At 42.4% G+C, this 16,737-nt stretch overlaps 1 protein-coding gene across 19 annotated transcripts in view; it reads right to left on the bottom strand.

Annotated features, from left to right (window-relative positions):
* The window catches only part of LOC110520061 (bromodomain adjacent to zinc finger domain protein 2B), a 98,634-nt gene that overhangs the window by 14,663 nt on the left and 67,234 nt on the right, over positions 1–16,737 (bottom strand). For 7 of the 19 annotated variants that reach the window (XM_036974333.2, XM_021597059.3, XM_090229675.1 and 4 more), the window contains 7 exons: positions 3,863–3,955; positions 3,605–3,666; positions 3,134–3,199; positions 2,143–2,208; positions 1,602–1,646; positions 1,315–1,341; positions 145–210 (listed from right to left, as the gene is read on the bottom strand). In XM_036974333.2, the coding sequence (XP_036830228.2) occupies positions 145–210; positions 1,315–1,341; positions 1,602–1,646; positions 2,143–2,208; positions 3,134–3,199; positions 3,605–3,666; positions 3,863–3,955 (425 nt within the window). The remainder of the gene's footprint in view (positions 1–144; positions 211–1,314; positions 1,342–1,601; positions 1,647–2,142; positions 2,209–3,133; positions 3,200–3,604; positions 3,667–3,862; positions 3,956–16,737) is intronic. The other 12 variants (XM_090229680.1, XM_021597064.3, XM_090229682.1 and 9 more) reach the window with 5 other exon arrangements.

Raw genomic sequence — 16,737 nt, forward strand, 5'->3', positions numbered from 1 at the left:
GCTTCGGGCCCAATTTCCCTCTTTCATTCACACTCCATATAGTTTTACAAAAAGAGGGGGAGGAAGAACTGAGGAGAGGAGGCAATAGCCAGAAGCCCGCTCTAACAGTTTCAAGGAGAAGTGGTCGAGTTGTGAATCACGCACCTCTGCTTTCTTACGGGCGTCCATGGCCTTCGTCAGCATCATGTGCTGCCTCCGCCTCTCTCTCTCCTGACAGAGCACACACAACCACAGCTCAACACAGACCAGGCCACTTCATATTAGACGTCAAACACAACAGCTTACTATGACACGTACAGTATAGTCTGGCCATCGTTGTGAACATTATAGCGGAAGTTCAGAGGTTAATAAAATGATGACAACCAACAATCAAAAAAAAAAAAGGGCAAAGCAACAGCTATGAGGGCGGTGTCAACGCAAAGTGTAAGCTTGAAGTTAGTCGGCTTGAATGCGTCTGTATAATGGTAATAGGCAAACTGAAGTGCTACTTGTACAACTGCATCTAAGAATTAAAACAGACGTCGTCATACTATGCCGTGTTAGAAAGTTACTTAAAAGCTGCTACAGTTTTTCATTCTTTATTCACTGGTGAAAAGCAAAGCAAAATACCTTATATCAGAATGCAAGTAATATTATACGACAGAAAGCAAGTTACCTCTCACAAATACATTCATGGATTCAATTGGAGATTGAGGCCTTGTAGTAATGAATTTATCTTAGGTGTGTACTGAGCACGCCTATATTCAGTATGGCATGGGTTTAAAGCAATGCTATCATTGCCTGTCTTTAGCTTATTGTAACTTATGGTAAGTAGGTTTGGGTACAACAACAAAAATCAAATATGGAACAAGAAACACGGCAACGAAACGATGAATGAACATTTCACCTGGAGGTTGGTGATTTAAACTGATGTCAACAAGCAGGAGAAAAGCCGGTGATGGACGGGTCTGATTTGTCAGGTGGTAAAATGGACAAGTGCAGCATTCTCTACATTGACTTTAAACACCTGGATGTCAAGCACTTCCATTCACTCGACAACAAAACAAGGAAATGGAGGGTCACGTCTTTAGGGACCATGATAGTGGGCATTGCTCCCCTTAAATGGAATCTGAGTCAAGAAGTTCTTGACTATTTTGTCTTGTACGAGAACAAATAGAGCAAGACGTGCGTACGCAATGCACTTTGCTCGAAAGCCATGCAGGAGAATGTAGTATGACGGCAGCCAGAGCTACACTTCATGAATTGCTATAACAACCATATCACAACCAATATCACGATGCGGTGTTAGATGTGCAAAAGTAAACATACCCATACCATATCTAGTCTATGCCTCTCCAACTCCTGGGAGAAAGAGTTGGCAAAGTATTACGGAACAGAAATCACAGGCTCATAAAAACTAAGTTCATATAAGACAGACCCCCCCCCCAAAAGAAAGGTGACAAGCTAGGGTCATCAAAACTGAATTTAACAAAGTGACAGATTTGGACAGGGAATTGTCAAGTACTTACATCAAGAAGAACCCTTCTTCCAAAAAGATTCCAGTAGAATTGAAAGTGAAAATGGGCTTTGGACATCATGTGGTGCAGGAGAGTGATACCTACCTGGTGTTTCAAAATGACTGCTTGTTGCCTCCTCATCTCCTTCTCCTTTAAGGGGAAAAAGATAAAACGACATTAGAATCCAAACACACCCCTCATTTCCATCATCTAAAAAAAGCAGCCAACACAAACGGATAAGGTTTCTCTACTTCATTCCACAGCAAGTTCAAATCCCTCACTAATCTGATTGACAGACAGGCAAAGAGCCCGGGCATGTTGGAACTAATGTGAAATGGAAATGCCATAGTTGTTGTTGTTGTTTTTTTGAGACGTGCAGGAGACAGAGACAGAATGCAATGTCCTTTATGACACTGATTAACATGGAAAAGGTCTGCTCTGGGTGGCAAGGAGATTTTCCTAAACACGGAGAAGCAGTCCCTTGGAGCAATGAGCATTGCTTTACATTCACCTAAATGAGGCAATGAGGTGCAAGGAGGAGATTGGGAATCAACACGAAAGGGGTTGTATGACTTGAGGCAACAGTGGGAGGTGGAGTGGGCCACAAATTAATGGTTGATTCTTTTAACAGGACATCTAAACTAACCTTGATTCGTTTTTCAGCCTCCATTATTTTGGCATTTGCCGCTTCTTCCTTCTTTTTCCTTTTAGTCTGTGCATGCAAAACAGGTCTACAGGTCATGCAACAGAACAACCTTGAGAGATTCAACACTTCATTCAACAGCACATGTACAGTACTACATGCCGGTAGCCAGTACAGAAATACACAGACAAATCCATTTATGCTCGTGTAAGATTAGGCTTTTATCACTAGTTCCTACTAGAAGCAAATAATGAATTTCTGTCATGTGGGAGGGCTAACATTGTTTGATTAACTAAAATCAAGACAATTTTCACAAATAAACATGCAGGGCAAAATACATATTTTGGTTCTAGTCACTACACGAACACTAAACACACAATGAAATAGACATATGTGCAACATAGAACTGTTCAATTTAGAGCAGAGAGAGGATAATATTGAATGAGAATAGTCCCACTTGCAGCAGGGACTTACTGGCAATGTCAAGCGTGAAATATTGCAATCTTGTGCAGTGAGATAATTATTTCCTCACATTAACACTAAAAAGACAAACTAGTTGTAGTTCTTACAAAATACCAGTAGCCAGTCGGAATAAATTAAGACATTTCAATATCTAATTACAAGCATAGAGGAATCCTGTTAAGAGCAGCTTGCCAACCATGTCAACTGAAATTTGATTTAGTAAAGCTAAAACACTTCGGAGCTTCTATTAGCGCTGTGCATGGAAAATAGCTGTTTCACCTCCTTGTGCTAAACTGTTAGCGACTATTGTCTGAGAGATGGTATTTTGTGTCGAATCCCATCACGGTCTGAGGAGATATGAATATTCAATGGCACTTTGTGAAAAACCAATTAAGCATTAGTCATTTGTAGTCAGGAGACAGAACCGAAAAAGTGCAACCACATAATTTAGAAATAGCCGTTGGTTGATTTAGAAAAAGTCCTACCAACAGCAAAAAAGGAAGTGTTTCGGAATATTTCTGCAATAACTCACCTCGAGAATCTGCTGCGCTCTGAGCTCCTTCTCCATTTGAATTTGCTGAATGCGCTTGATCTTCTCCTAGTACAAGGATAGGGGAATTCAATCTACAGTCATGCATGTTAGAACAGGGGGCCTGTATACGTAGTTCTAATGGAGATTAAGGTTGCAAAAATGTATGAATTTTCAATAAATTCCCTGGTATTCCAGAAATCCTGGTTGAATCCTCCAAACTGGGATTTGGGGAAAACCAGAGAATTTATTGAAAGTTCACAGAATTTTGCAACCATAATGAAGATTAAGCGAGTGTAGCATCTTGAAGGTTAGCACCTTCCCTTTAGAGAATATTTCAAAGCAATTAATTCTGCTTGGGATCTTTTCACCTTGGAAGAGTCGGAACAAAAACACAACTTGTGAACAGATGCATCCGAGTGGTGAGCTTTTGGACATGACATGGCAATGCTCGTACTGTAGGCAAATCCCTACCTGCTGCTTTACAATCTTCACTTGCTCCTTCTGTTTCCGCTTCTCCTCAGCAGCCATGATTGCTGAGAGAGAGAAAGAGAGAGCGAGCGAGAAAGACCGAAAGAAAGGACAAAGAGAATCAGACAGAGAGAAAGAAAGAAAGTAAACATTGAGATTAGGGTTGTACTGTGTGGGTTAAACTGGACTAACTGTGCTATGGTGGAGAACAGGATGAGATTGTCATATGAACAGCTTTCACAGAACACTAGCTTACAATACCTTGTTGTTTCCTAGCCTCCTTGGCTGCTAGTGCCATGGCCTGCTTTTCAAGTTTCCTCATCATTTTAATCTGGGCTGCTTGTCGAGCTATCTCTGCAACAAGAGGAGAGATTTTTAGAGTTCATAGTTCTATTGGTTACAGCAGCTTCTATTGGTTACAGCAGCTTCAAAAAGATACACTATACAGTGCATTCAGACCTTTTTCCACATTTTGTTACATTACAGCCTTATTCTAAAATGCATTAAATGAAAATGTTCCTCAATCTATACACAATACCTCATAATGACAGAAAATAGGTTTTCAGAAATGTTGTCAAATTTATATAAATATTTATTTATTTTTAAATACCTTATTTAGATACGTATTCAGAGATTTTGCTATGAGACTTGAAATGCATCCTGTCCACCTGTGGTAAATTCAATTGATTGGACATGATTTGGAAAGGCACACACCTGTCTGTATAAGGTCCCACAGTTGACAGTGCATGTCAGAGTAGAAACCAAGCCATGAGGTCGAAGGAATTGTGTTGAGGCACAGATCTGGGGAAGGGTACCAAAAACTTTCTGCAGCATTGAAGGTCCCCAAGAACACAATGGCCTCCATCATTCTTAAATGGAAGAAGTTTGGAACCACCAAGACTCTTCCTAAAGCTGGCTGCCCGGCCAAACTGAGCAATTGGGGGAGAAGGGCCTAGGTCAGGGAGGTTACCAAGGCGATGGTCACACTGACAGACCTCTAGAGTTCCTCTGTGGAGATGGGAGAACCTTCCAGAAGGACAACCATATTTGCAGCACCCCACCAATCAGGCCTTTATGGATATAGAATAACTATCTTCAAAGTAATGATTCGGGACATCGGTTGTGAGATGAAAGCTTATTTTTAGTAATAATACTTGAACACGTTAAATTTGACCAACTTTATCTTCTATAAAACAATATAACAACGTTCTAGAGAAAGCTAGGGAAATCACTTGTACATAACTGGCAAGTTCTCGTTTTTTTCTTCCCTGTTGCAAGGCATTCCGGTACTTGCAGTCAATAGTGTAATCCATTACAACAGATATGTACAGTGGGAAGAAAATGTATGTGAACCCTTTAGAATTATCTGGATTTCTGAATAAATTGGTGATACAATTTGATCTGATCCTCTAAGTCACAACAATAGACAGTCTGCTTAAATGAATAACACAAACCATTATAATTTTTCATGTGTTTATTGAACACGCCATGTAAACATTCACAGTACAGGTTGGGAAAAGTATGTGAACCCTTGGATTTAGCAACAGCTTAACCCTCCTTTGGCAGCAATAACCTCAATCAAATGTTTTCTGTAGTTGCAGATCAGACCTGCACAACGATCAGGAGGAATATTGGACCATTCCTCTTTCCAAAACTGTTTCAGTTCCACAATATTCTTGCAATGTCTGGTGTGAACTGCTCGAGGTCATACCACAGCATCTCAATCGGATTGAAATCAGGACTCTGACTGGGCCACTCCAGAAGGCGTATTTTCTTCTTTTGAAGCCATTCTGTTTTTGATTTACTTCTGTCTTTTGGGTTGTTGTCTGGTTGCATCACCCAACTTCTGTTGAGCTTCAATTGGCAGACAGCCTTACATTCTCCTGCAAAATGTCTTGATAAACTTGGGAATTCGATGATAGCAAGCCGTCTAGGCCTAGAGGCAGCAAAGCAGCCCCAAACCATGATGCTCCCTCTACCATTGTTTACAGTTGGGATGAGGTTTTTGATGTTGGTGTGCTGTGCCTTTTATTCTCCACACAGTGTTGTGTGTTCCTTCCAAACGACTCAACTTTAGTTTCATCTGTCCACAGAATATTTCTCCATTTATAGACAATTTGTCTTACCGTGGACTGACTTTTAGAGATAGTTTTGTAACTCTTTGCAGCTGTATGCAAGGCAACAATTCTTAATATCAGGTCTTCTGAGATCTCTTTTGTTAGAGGCGTGGTTCACATCAGGTAATGCTTTTTGTGAATAGCAAACTCAAATTTTGTGAGTTTTTTTTTTTTTTAATGGGGCAGGGTAACTAACAAAAATCTACAATCTTGTCTCATTGATTCGACTCCGGGTTAGCGGTCTCCTGACTCCAATTAGTTTTTGGAGAAGTCACTAGCCTAGGGAGTCACATACTTTTCCTAACCTACACTTGAATGTTTAAATGACGTACTCAATATAGACAAGAAAAATACAATAGTTTGTGTTTTATTAGTTTAAGCACACCGAGTTGTTCTATTGTTGTGACATAGATGAAGATCAGATCAAATTTTATGTCAAATTTATGCAGAAATCCAGGTAATTCCAAAGGGTTCACAATTTCTCTGGCCAATGTACATATAATTCATGTGATGGAGATTGAGAACTAATACAATTACTCTGACATATGTAAATAACTGTAAAATAAAATATCTTTAGACACAGCTCCATAAATTAACTGTAAACATTAACTCTGTAACCAATTAAAGTTACAACTTCCTGCCCCTAGATGAACAGCTGTGTTCATCTACATCTCTAAGCAGTATATCAACTGAATAGGTCTTCTCAACAAAGTCCCTGCGGCAGTACGAACTGAACATGACCTGAATAGCCCATTTCAGCCTGGAAACAGTTCCTCAATCTTCCCTAGGTTCCAGGTTTGTCTGGGTGTGTTATCTTCTCCGACGAGTGCAACATCACCCACTTTCAGTGGGGTGGGCTGTGGTGTCACAGGGTTGTGCCGACTTTAGATCCAGGAAGTAGTATCTTCGCTTGCTGGTCACAAGTCTCTGCCTGTACTTCCATCTGCATGTCATTTCCTCCTGGGTGCTGAGTGTCAGCTGGAAATGGCTTGGGCAGCAAAGAGGTTTGTCTTTTACCCACCAGGAAGTGTGCTGGTGTCGGGGGTTGTGGTTCATCCACTTCATTGTGGACGAAGGTCAGAGGCCTAGAGTTTAGGATAGCTTCAACCTCTGTCAGGACTGTGCACATCTCTTCAAAAGTTGAGCAAAGCTCTCCCAAGAATGTTTCTCGGGCATGTCTTCACTGACCTGACAAGTCTTTCCGAGGATCCGCCCCACCATGCCGCTCGCTTGGCGATGAACCTCCAGGTGATGCCCCTATCTAAGTTGGGGCACTTTGATTGCCTTCCACAACTCGTTCAAGTCCTGATCAGCGCTCTTGAAGGCTTTTGCATTGTCCGAATAGATTACCTTACATAATCTTCTCCTTGAGATTAATATTTTCAGAGCTAACAGGAATATCTCGGTTGACTAATGAGAGACCAGTTCCAAATTAAATGCTCTGGTTACACCACAAGTGAACAGCGCAATGTTTGACTTCTTCACAGAACCATTTTCTTTCATGTAGAGCGGCCCTGCAAAATCCACACCTGTAACTTTGAATGGTGGGTATTCAGTTATTCTGTCTTTTAAAGGTGCAGTGACCTGCTGTTCAGCCCTTGCCTTGAATCTTTTGCAAACTATACATCTTGCCACTGTGCTCTTGACTAGCTGCCTAGCACGCAAGATCCAGTATCGCTCTCTGATTTGTACTAGAGTGTCTCTTACTCCAGAATGCATCATCCTCTCAAGATAGTACTGTATAAACATTTGAGTATCTGTGCTTGTTGGGCAGAACCCATGGGTGCTGCTCTCTGAATGTGAAGTTGGACTGTTGCAGTCTTCCTCCTACACTGAGTAGTTCGTGTTCATCCAGGGACGGTTTCAGTTCTTTGATTTTAGTCATGGTTTAGGCTTTTTCCTGCCTTCAGTAATTTCTCCTGACTGAAACTCTATTGTTCTGTTACCTTGATCCAGACCCGAACAGTTCGTCAGCAGTTAGTTCACCTTGCAACTTTAATAATTGTACGAGCATTCGCTATGAATCTCTTTATCCAGGTGGTCACACTGAACACTTCTCAGTTTGCTGTACCTTTCAAGTTCCAACACGGTTTAGTGATGTCTGTGCTGTTTGCTGTGAGCTGTACAGTGACCAGGCGACTAGACTTGAGTTCTGTATTCACCTCTTCTGGAACCTTGTCATCATCAGTCTCCTCTGACTGTTTAGGTGATGTCAGAATGATGGGTCCGTTCCACCATAGCTGGCTCTGTGTCAAGTTTTTAACAGTTTGTCCTCTTGTAGGGAGGTCGGCTGGATTAGTTTCCCCTTCAATAATGTCACGATGACTCTGGATCAGTCAAGGACTGGAGCTCTGTCACTCCATTTGCGACAAACGGTTTCCGTTTCTGAGCTGAGCTGCAAATCCAATGCAGCACGTTCATCATGTCTGTCCACATTTTGATCGATTTTTGTTCCATTTTCAGTGTGCTCATCAGGTTGTTTGCTAGTCTCGCTCCAATCACAGCTACCATGAGCTCCAGGCGTGGCAGCGTCATTTTCTTGAGTGGGGCTACCCTGGACTTGGATGCGACTAGACTTGTCGTTGTTTCCCAATCTTGTGATAAACCTTGCAGGTAAGCTACTGTACTGTAAGCCCACAGAACAAGTGTAGTTTCAGTCTGTGGCAGTTCTGTGGCTGCATGTCTGCTCTGTACCACCTTGGTATGGCAAGCTGGTGTAGTTCTGAATACCACAGTTGCCATTCTTGTGTCAGATCAGGTGGTAAATCTTCATCCCAGCTGAGTCCCCTCTCCCACATTTCCTGGAACATGCGCTTGATCCTGATGGTGAAGGGGGTCAGGAAGCCAAGAGGGTTGAAGAAGCATGCAGACGACTGCAGAACACTTATCTGTGTTTTCCTTGTGCTTTAGAATGCTCAGCAGCGGCCTGAGGTCAAACACAAAGTAATCTGTTCATGGTCGCCACACTAAACCTAAACTCCTTGTGTTTCTAGTGCCAACGGGAGGTCAGTTGTCGTACTCTCCTCCCATTTTGTTTTCAGTTCAGGAGGGTTGGTCATCCCCTTGCAGAGGTCCATGCCTGCAGTCAACAGCATTCGCTTTGCAGTTGTCACAAAGTAAGCCTCTTCAACATCGCATTAAAATCATCAATTAAGTAATCTACATAGAGTGACTCCCCCAATGCCTCGACAACTTCTGGTTCTTCTGTCTAGCTGTGAGCAAGAATGGACTTGGGGAAACTCCAAATAGCATTCTGGTAATCCTAAGCACGCGCAGCTCTTCTTCATTTTCTCCCCTTGGTGGGCCTGTGAGCAAGAGGAATCTCACAGCGTCTCTCTCTCTCTCTGCTAGGGATTTCTGCAGGAAAGCCTTCTTGATGTCTGCCGTGAATGCAATCTCATGTAGTCTGAACTTCATCGGAATGCTAAGCAGAATCGGATTCAGGTTCGGTCCTGTGAGTAGACAGTCAGAGGGAGGGACAGCCATCTTCATGGGACAAGGCATCAAACACCCCTCTCAGTTTTGTTGTCACCTTGTCCTCCCGGAGTACTGCATGGTGAGGTAAGTAATATTTCACGTTGTTGGAGTTTGATGCGTTGTCCTTGGGCATGTCCACTGCCATATCCTACTGTATGTGGTCCTCAACTACTTCATTGTATCTGCTGTACAACATCATATCCTTCATCAGTCTTACCTTCAAACCGTTTCTTGGCGATTCTATACAGTTGAAGTCAGAAGTTTACATACACCTTAGACAAATACATTTAAACTCAGTTTTTCACAATTCCTGACATTTAATCCTAGTAAAAACTAGGATAAGATTAGGATCACCACTATTTTAAGAATGTGAAATGTCAGAATAATAGAATCACATTCCCAGTGGGTCAGAAGTTTACATACACTCAATTAGTACTTGGTAGCATTGCCTTTAAATTGGTTCAAACATTTCGGGTAGCCTTCCACAAGCTTCCCACAATAAGTTGGGTGAATTTTGGCCCATTCCTCCTGACAGAGCTGGTGTAACTGAGTCAGGTTTGTAGGCCTCCTTGCACGCACAAGCTTTTTCAATTCTGCTAACACATTTTCTATAGGGTTGAGGTCAGGGCTTTGTGATGGCCACTCCAATACCTTGATTTAGCCGTCTTGAAGCCATTTTGCCACATCTTTGGAAGTATGCTTGGGGTCATTGTCCATTCAGAAGACCCATTTGCGACCAAGCTTTAACTTCCTGACTGATGTCTTGAGATGTTGCTTCAACATATCCACATAATTTTCCTCCCTCTGATGCCATCTATTTTGTGAAGTGCACCAGTCCCCCCTGCAGAAAAGCACCACAACAATATGATGCTGCCGCTTCACAGTTGATGGTGTTATCCGGCTTGCAAGCCTCGCTCTTTTTTCCTCCAAACATAACGATGGTCATTCTCGCCAAACAGTTCTATTATTTTTTTCATCAGACCAGAGGACTTTTCTCCAAAAAGTACGATCTTTGTCCCCATGTGCAGTTGCAAACCGTAGTCTGGCTTTTTTATGGCGGTTTTGGAGCGGTGGCTTCTTCCTTGATGAGGAGCCTTTCAGGTTATGTCGATATTAGAGTCGTTTTACTGCGGACATAGATACTTTGTACCTGTTTCCTCCAGCATCTTCACAGGGTCCTTTGCTGTTGTTCTGGGATTGATTTGCACTTTTTGCACCAAAGTACATTCATCTCGAGGAGACAGAACGTGTCTCCTTCCTGAGTGGTATGACGGCTGCGTGGTCCCGTGGTGTTTATACTTGGGTACTATTATTTGTACAGATGAACGTGGTACCTTCAGGCATTTGGAAATTGCTCCCAAGGATGAACCAGACCTGTGGAGGTCTACAATTATTTTCTGAGGTCTTGGCTGATTTCTTTTGATTTTCCCATGATGTCAAGCAAAGAGGCACTGAGTTTGAAGGTAGGCCTTGAAATACATCCACAGGTACACCTCCAGTTGACTCAAATGATGTCAATTAGCCTATCAGAAGCTTCTAAAGCCATGACATTCTGGAATTTTCCAAGCTGTTTAAAGGCACAGTCAACTTAGTGTTGCCCCACTGGAATTGTGATACAGTGAATAAGCGAAATAATCTGTCTAAACAATTGTTGGAAACATTACTTGTGTCAGGCACAAAGTAGATGTCCTAACCGACTTGCCAAAACTATAGTTTGTTAACAAGAAATTTGTGGAGTGGTTGAAAAATGAGTTTTAATGACTCCAACTTAAGTGTATGTAAACTTCCGACTTCAACTGTAGTTGTCTTGGAGTTCTGGCATTTCTCATTTACATGGCAACTCCACATGGTATCGTTCATCTTTGAAGGTGGTTGTTCTCTCGAACATCTGTAGAGCCTCCTTTCCTCTGGGTTCTGTGTTTTCCATGTCAAGCCTTGGCAACACTTGACATGGACAATGGTCCCTGCACCGACCATCCAAGGGTTCCCTCTAAAGCAACCAGCGTCTGTCAGTTGCTCCACTCAGTCTGATACTATCTGCAAGTAGTAGTCTGCTCATATCAGGACAGAGTTCAGGATCTTTGTTATCTTCTCGAAAGTCTGCGAGCTGCAGTCCCTTTCTATTGAGCTCATGTTGAATCTGCTCACCGGGAACCTTCATCACAGCTGTGCACACTTGTGGGGTTTCAATTGCCTCCATTTCAATTCTCTGCTATTTGTCCCAGACATTCTCCAAGATGACATTCACTGTGTTGCGTTGGGACGTTGCTGGAGCAGTGGAGCCAAACGTGTGAAGAGTGAGTGCCTCTTGTCTGATTACTGGTAGTTTCAGGCCCTTCACAAGGTTTTCATGTATGAAGCTTCTCTGACTGCCTCCATCTAGTAAGCAACGAGCTATCTTCCTGCCCGATGGGCCTTCTACCCATGGCTTTTATCGTTTATGGCAACAGTGTTCTGGCCGCCTAGTTGTCTTCACAGAATGGGGAATAACTGAGGAAACAACAGCATCTGCAGAAACAGGAGGGGGTTGCACCTCACGCCTCTTACCAGTACACACAGCAATGTGATGTCTGCTTCCATATGTTGCACATGACACTGACTTTAAAGAATTTTGATATGTGTTTCTTTCCTAAACATACAAAGCATCTTCCCATGTTCTTTAGTCTCTCTTTGTGTGCAGCAATATTGTGATCTGGGCAGTTTTCTGAATATGTGGTCTGCACCATCACCGAATACAGTTCTGTTCCTTCTGGCTGGCCGGGTGGCAGTGCCGCAGCAGATAGCATGTTGGGTCTTTGTTTTAATTTCATTGGAGGAGCATGACCTGTTCCATGGTTTGACCTCTTTCTGTTGGTTGCATGATCTTAGCACTACAAATGACATCTCCCTGCTCTGAACCTCCTTCTGTAGGAAACTGACCATCTCAGACACTTTCCATTCATCATCTACTCCCCTCTGACGACTATAGTCAAGCGCTATCTCCTCTGCAATCATCTGTAGTAAGATTGGGCACAGTAGCCTTCCATAGGTTTCTGACACTACACCCAGTGATTCCAAGCTCCCAATCTGAATTTCACATTCATCGTATGCATCTGTAAGAGGATTTCCTCACGGGAGTGAGATTCAGCAGCTTTGACACGTGAGCACTAATCACAAGATCCTTCCTTCCAAATCTGCTCGAGAAGAGCGATTGTATCATCATAGTTACTGTTAACATCAGTCCTGCTACTGACTTTGCAGCTGGTCCAGTGAGAAGTTCTCAGGTAGGTATAAACTTCTCTACTGCACAGTGAATCATTGTTGTGAATAGCAGTCTCATACTGGCTCCAAAACTCCCGCCACATACTGACATCTCCATAGAATTTCTCAATCAACTTCGGTAGCCTTAGTGATTGTCTCTGTGTTCTGTTTTCAGTTAGCGTCACTCACCCGTCCTGGTAGTGGATCGAGGTCCTGTTTTGTATTTATTTTTTATCTATTACTCATTGTGCACGACTCTCCAGCATGATAACGCACTCTTTGTAATTCTCTGTGCATGCAATCTCCGCATCCAATACGTCCAACGGAGTTAACTGTTCAATTCCACAACAGCTGACAGCAATTCCAACAATGTACTGAAGTAGTCGGTATCCAGATTTTACTGGGTTATATCCACGTCAATCTGATTCAAAATCCGTGTTGTGGCACCTCAGGATGGTACCCCGCTTTTGTCTCATTCTTTCTGCTCCATACCGACGTTCCTCCTCAGCCATTTCAGCCACTTCATCCCTCGGATCACCGTCGCAGCTCATACTCCCTGGTTTCGGCACCAAAAATATAGAACAACTATGTTCAAAGTAATGACTCGGGACGTCAGTTGAGATGAATACTTCTTTTTGAGTAATAATACTTGTTCATGTTACATTTTACCACTTTTACTTGGATAATGACTTGTCACTTGTACACAACAGGTGTGTTCTCTTATCTTTAGATACAGCGCAATGAATTAACTGTAAACATTAACTCTGTAACCCATTAAAGTTATAACAATGGTAAGAGTGGCCAGACGGTAAAAAGGCACATGACAGCCCACTTGGAGTTTGCCAAAAGGCACCTAAAGGACACTCAGACCATGAGAAACAAGATTATCTGGTCTGATGAAACCAAGATTGAACTCTTTGGCCTGAATGCCAAGCGTCTCTTCTGGAAGAAACCTGGCACCATCCATACGGTGAAGCACGGTGGTGGCAGCATCATGCTGTGGGGATGTTTTTCAGCGGCAGAGACTAGGAGACTAGGCAGGATGGAGGGAAAGATGAACGGAGCAAAGTACAGAGCAATCCTTGATGAAAACCTGCGCCAGAGCGCTCAGGACCTCAGACTGGGGCAAAGGTTCACCTTCCTACAGGACAACAACCCAAAGCACACAGCCAACACAATGCAGGAGTGGCTTCGGGACAAGTCTCAATCTCCTTGAGGGGCCCAGCCAGAGCCCGGACTTAAATCCTATCGAACATCTCTGGAGAGACCTGAAAATAGCTGTGCAGCGATGCTCCACATCCAACCTGAGAGTGCTTGATAGGATCTGCAGAGAAGAATGGGAGAAACTACCCAAATACAGGTGTGTAGTGTCATACCCAAGAAGACTCGAAGCTATAATCTCTGCCAAAGGTGCTTCAACAAAGTACTGAGTCTGAAAACATACAGTGCCTTGCGAAAGTATTCGGCCTCCTTGAACTTTGCGACCTTTTGCCACATTTCAGGCTTCAAACATAAAGATATAAAACTGTATTTTTTGTGAAGAATCAACAACAAGTGGGACACAATCATGAAGTGGAACGACATTTATTGGATATTTCAAACTTTTTTAACAAATCAAAAACTGAAAAATTGGACGTGCAAAATTATTCAGCCCCCTTAAGTTAATACTTTGTAGCGCCACCTTTTGCTGCGATTACAGCTGTAAGTCGCTTGGGGTATGTCTATCAGTTTTGCACATCGAGAGACTGAATTTTTTTCCCATTCCTCCTTGCAAAACAGCTTGAGCTCAGTGAGGTTGGATGGAGAGCATTTGTGAACAGCAGTTTTCAGTTCTTTCCACAGATTCTCGATTGGATTCAGGTCTGGACTTTGACTTGGCCATTCTAACACCTGGATATGTTCATTTTTGAACCATTCCATTGTAGATTTTGCTTTATGTTTTGGATCATTGTCTTGTTGGAAGACAAATCTCCGTCCCAGTCTCAGGTCTTTTGCAGACTCCATCAGGTTTTCTTCCAGAATGGTCCTGTATTTGGCTCCATCCATCTTCCCATCAATTTTAACCATCTTCCCTGTCCCTGCTGAAGAAAAGCAGGCCCAAACCATGATGCTGCCACCACCATGTTTGACAGTGGGGATGGTGTGTTCAGGGTGATGGGCTGTGTTGCTTTTACGCCAAACATAACATTTTGCATTGTTGCCAAAAAGTTCAATTTTGGTTTCATCTGACCAGAGCACCTTCTTACACATGTTTGGTGTGTCTCCCAGGTGGCTTGTGGCAAACTTTAAACAACACTTTTTATGGATATCTTTAAGAAATGGCTTTCTTCTTGCCACTCTTCCATAAAGGCCAGATTTGTGCAATATACGACTGATTGTTGTCCTATGGACAGAGTCTCCCACCTCAGCTGTAGATCTCTGCAGTTCATCCAGAGTGATCATGGGCCTCTTGGCTGCATCTCTGATCAGTCTTCTCCTTGTATGAGCTGAAAGTTTAGAGGGACGGCCAGGTCTTGGTAGATTTGCAGTGATCTGATACTCCTTCCATTTCAATATTATCGCTTGCACAGTGCTCCTTGGGATGTTTAAAGCTTGGGAAATCTTTTTGTATCCAAATCCGGCTTTAAACTTCTTCACAACAGTATCTCGGACCTACCTGGTGTGTTCCTTGTTCTTCATGATGCTCTCTGCGCTTTTAACGGACCTCTGAGACTATCACGGTGCAGGTGCATTTATACGGAGACTTGATTACACACAGGTGGATTGTATTTATCATCATTAGTCATTTAGGTCAACATTGGATCATTCAGAGATCCTCACTGAACTTCTGGAGAGAGTTTGCTGCACTGAAAGTAAAGGGGCTGAATAATTTTGCACGCCCAATTTTTCAGTTTTTGATTTGTTAAAAAAAGTTTGAAATATCCAATAAATGTCGTTCCACTTCATGATTGTTTCCCACTTGTTGTTGATTCTTCACAAAAAAATACAGTTTTATATCTTTATGTTTGAAGCCTGAAATGTGGCAAAAGGTCGCAAAGTTCAAGGGGGCCGAATACTTTCGCAAGGCACTGATTTAACTTGCAGAAACTTCTAAAAACCTGTTTTTGCTTTGTCATTATGGGGTATTGAGTGTAGATTAAAAAAAAAATTTAAAAAAGGTATTACAGTTTTTTTTTAAGGCTGTAACGTAACAAAATGTGGAAAGAGTCAAGGGGTCTGAATACTTTCTGAATGCACTGTATATAGACAAAAGTATGTGGACACCAATGTTCCCTACATTTCTTTGGGCACTGAGCATTTTTCAGGTCTGCTGAGCGCAAACTTGAACGTTGTGAAAATTCTGTGCATGTAGCACACGTGGCTACATGCAGCTCTCGCTTTGATCTCAAAACAAGCACATCTACTCACGACCGCTCATGCTGTAAACATAGTCCAGTTCAAAGTAAATGGCATAGATCCCTATATGGCAATGGTATATTTGCATATAGGCCTACTGCAGCTCTTATTGTTTATGCTGCACCGGTCTGTGTAGAGTACGGGCTGAGTCGTGTGTGTCAATCCAAAATAATGCCACTCCGATGCATTCTGCTACAACAAAATATCTTGCATAGTTGGTTTTGTTTCGGTATGTTGCATTGAAAGTGGCTTATATTGCATTGATTCAGTCACAATTGCCACAGTAAAGGGAAACGTTGATTGTGTTAACAGGGAAAACTCTAGAACAGTGGTGACCAACCTTTGAGTCGAGATCACTTTCCGAGTCAAAATGCAAGCTGCGATGTACTGGACAGATTTTTTTTACATGATTTAAAAAACATAAGCCTATGCAACATTAACCAATTAAAAACAGCACTGGAGCAATGAGGTTTGTGCAGTAAGCTATAGGCTTTGCTTGAATTGCCCTGTCAATGCATGGTTGTTGGGGTCATTTCTTAAAATATACACTGCTCAAAAAAATAAAGGGAACACTAAAATAACACATCCTAGATCTGAATGAATGAAATATTCTTAATGACTTTTTTCTTTACATAATTGAATGTGCTGACAACAAAATCACACAAATTATCAATGGAAATCAAATTTATCAACCCATGGAGGTCTGGATTTGGAGTCACACTCAAAATTAAAGTGGAAAACCACACTACAGGCTGATCCAACTTTGATGTAATGTCCTTAAAACAAGTCAAAATGAGGCTCAGTAGTGTGTGTGGCCTCCACGTGCCTGTATGACCTCCCTACAACGCCTGGGCATGCTCCCGATGCGGTGGCGGACGGTCTCCTGAGGGATCTCCTCCCAGACCT

This window comes from Oncorhynchus mykiss, chromosome 3, assembly GCF_057628025.1.
Source record: "Oncorhynchus mykiss isolate SJ-2025 chromosome 3, ASM5762802v1, whole genome shotgun sequence".
Classification (NCBI taxonomy): Eukaryota; Metazoa; Chordata; class Actinopteri; order Salmoniformes; family Salmonidae; genus Oncorhynchus; species Oncorhynchus mykiss.